Below are 2,539 nucleotides of genomic sequence, written 5' to 3'. Positions count from 1 at the left end.
GTCGTCTTGACCATGTCTACATGCTTAAATGCACTGAGTCGCTGCCGTGTAATTGGCTGATCAGATATTTGCGTTACTGAGCAGCTGAACCTGAAAAAAATGGCTGGTGAGTTTATTCCTTCATCGTATCAGCGAGTTGGTTTTGCCTTATCTCTTGTTTAGACTACTTCTTCATCTGTTTAGTTGAACAATGGCTTTGTGTGACATCAGTAAAGCACTAGAACAGTCTGTAAAAAGTGCATTAACATTGGTGGAGATTCAACTCAACTCAACTTTATAAAGCTCTTTAACACAACAAGTCAAAACAAAGTGCTGAACACAAAATATAAAACATCATTTAAAACATCTAGAAAATAAAATAACTTAAAAAACAATTCACAAATGTCTTTCCTTTGAAAAATGTAAGTTGACATGTAAATGTTGATGCATAAGTTAAGAATAAGTTCAACAGATACAAATGCAGGTTTACAGAAATTGATGATGTTAAAAGGGGCTATGAATGCATACCTCAGGTCTTCAGTGACTCACGCTACATTACATGTGACTCTAATTCCTTCATTTCATTCAATGAAGCACTCATCTCCCTGGTATTCCTCATACAACAATGTTCTGGTGGCAACAAAAAGGGAGGTCCAACTTCCAAAAGCTGACAGAAGCTCTGAAAGTCTGTAGTTTTCCCAGAATCTGAATCTTCTTAGCTAAAAAAATTCCCTCTAAAATGCTCAGGATGAGTCTGTCTGTGCTCGACTGCAGTGGAACGGTGAGCGCACAATAACCAGGCTTCAATAACTACAAGTGTGCGACTATTACTTTCTGTCTTTAATGTCTGTTGTTTTGCGTGGCAGACATCGTGTTCCTGCGCTCCTGGTATCCAGTGACTGTTCCTCAGCTCTACAACCCCGTTACCTCTCTGCTGCTGCCTGTGGGCCAGAAGGACAGCTGGTCGGGCATGAGGACGATGGGGCAGCTCAAACGTGACCTGGGCATCCGCAACAAGCCTAATACTGACTCTCTGTACAAGGTAGAGTAGACGCAACCAGACAGATCTCTGACACTTGATGTGATCCAACAGTGAGGGATTAAGAGTAGAGTATGGACTCAGTGTTGCTAAAAGACTTCAAGTAAAGACACATTTTGTTGTGTGTTTGTGTTTGTTAATAGATATGTTTTTATGTGTGGAGTGCTGACAATAACTTTTTACCAAATCGTGTTTATTTGTCATTTTTCATTGTTATTATCATTATTATTATTGTTATTATTATTATTATTTGATTATTATTTCACTCTGCCTATTTGTGTGTATTTTATGACTCTACCTCTGTCTGCCACTAAGTACTATTGTTAACCTAAATCCTGAGCTAACGTGAACATTCATCCCTTCTCTTTAAGCCGATATCCCGAGCCCAAAGGCACTTCAACCGCCTGCACATTCCCAAAGAGCTCCAGAAGGCTCTGCCCTTCAAGAGCAAACCCAAACAGCAGCAACGTAAAGGAAAGACGCCCAAAGACCTCCAGAGGCCGAGCGTGATCCGAGAGCCTCACGAGAGAAAGGTGAGCAAAACCTGACTCTGCAGTTTTTGTGCAGCAGCTCATCAAGAGTGAGAATTTAGATACTTGGGCAGATCAGCTCATTTCAGTTTATTTTTATAGCACTGAACTGTAACATATTATGTTACCTCAAAGCACTTTAAATAGTAAAGTTAATACCTTTCAACATGATGGAGGGAAACCCAACAATTCGCAGTTGAGCAAACAGATGGTAACAGTACGGAGGAAAAACTACTTTTTAACAGGATGAAACCTCCAGCAGAACCAGTTTGGATGAATAGCTGCCAGGTTTGTGAGGCCACAGATTTGGAAACATACAGCTCTGGAGCCAGGTGTACCTTCAGAGAGGGACAGAGAGGGAAAAGCAACAGCAGGGAGAAGACACAGAGTTAATGACATGCAATAATGGGATATGAATCACTATAAATCTACAATGATCTGATGACAGCAACAGTTACGTTTTCCGATCTCAAATGAGATGTTGTCACGACTGGCAGAAGTAATGGCCAAAACTATGCAGGCAGGATCCAGTTTGTTGGAGGTTTCTTTAACTAGAAGATGACCTTGGATTATTCTCTTCAACAAAACATAACATGGCCTTCTCCTGTTGTGACAGGTGATGGCTCTGCTCCACGCTCTGAGCACCGTCAACAACTACAAGAAGAAGAAGGCCCACACGATGCAGCACGCCAAACACAAGGTATTCCTCGAGCAGAAGAAGAAAGAGGATGAGGCCAAGCTGAAGAGACAGAAGGAGGCACAGAAAAAACTGTACCGTGTCATGGGCCAGATGGACAAGAAGAAGCAGAGGTCCAGTCTGAAGGGAGCACAGGACGACTGATTCACTGGACACGGACTCATTTTCTGACTGAGACTCTTGCTATGCTCTTTGCTTTGTGTTCTATAACAGTTTTTTACCGTGTTGTATTATTCTGAAAAATGCTGTAAAGATTTTGGAATTTGTATCAATAAAACACAATATCGACCTAAA

The 2,539-nt window shown here is 41.3% G+C and overlaps 1 protein-coding gene across 1 annotated transcript in view; it reads left to right on the top strand.

Annotated features, from left to right (window-relative positions):
* LOC103354837 (ribosome biogenesis protein BMS1 homolog) overlaps positions 1-2,539 on the top strand; it is a 22,151-nt gene extending 19,612 nt beyond the window's left edge. The window contains exons 7-9 of the mRNA XM_008278390.1: positions 836-1,021; positions 1,390-1,551; positions 2,165-2,539. Coding sequence (XP_008276612.1) covers positions 836-1,021; positions 1,390-1,551; positions 2,165-2,389 — 573 coding nt within the window. The 3' untranslated portion in view covers positions 2,390-2,539. The remainder of the gene's footprint in view (positions 1-835; positions 1,022-1,389; positions 1,552-2,164) is intronic.

This window comes from Stegastes partitus, unplaced genomic scaffold (assembly GCF_000690725.1).
Source record: "Stegastes partitus isolate 25-593 unplaced genomic scaffold, Stegastes_partitus-1.0.2 Scaffold122, whole genome shotgun sequence".
Taxonomy (NCBI): domain Eukaryota; kingdom Metazoa; phylum Chordata; class Actinopteri; family Pomacentridae; genus Stegastes; species Stegastes partitus.
This window is presented reverse-complemented; position numbering and strand designations above follow the sequence as displayed.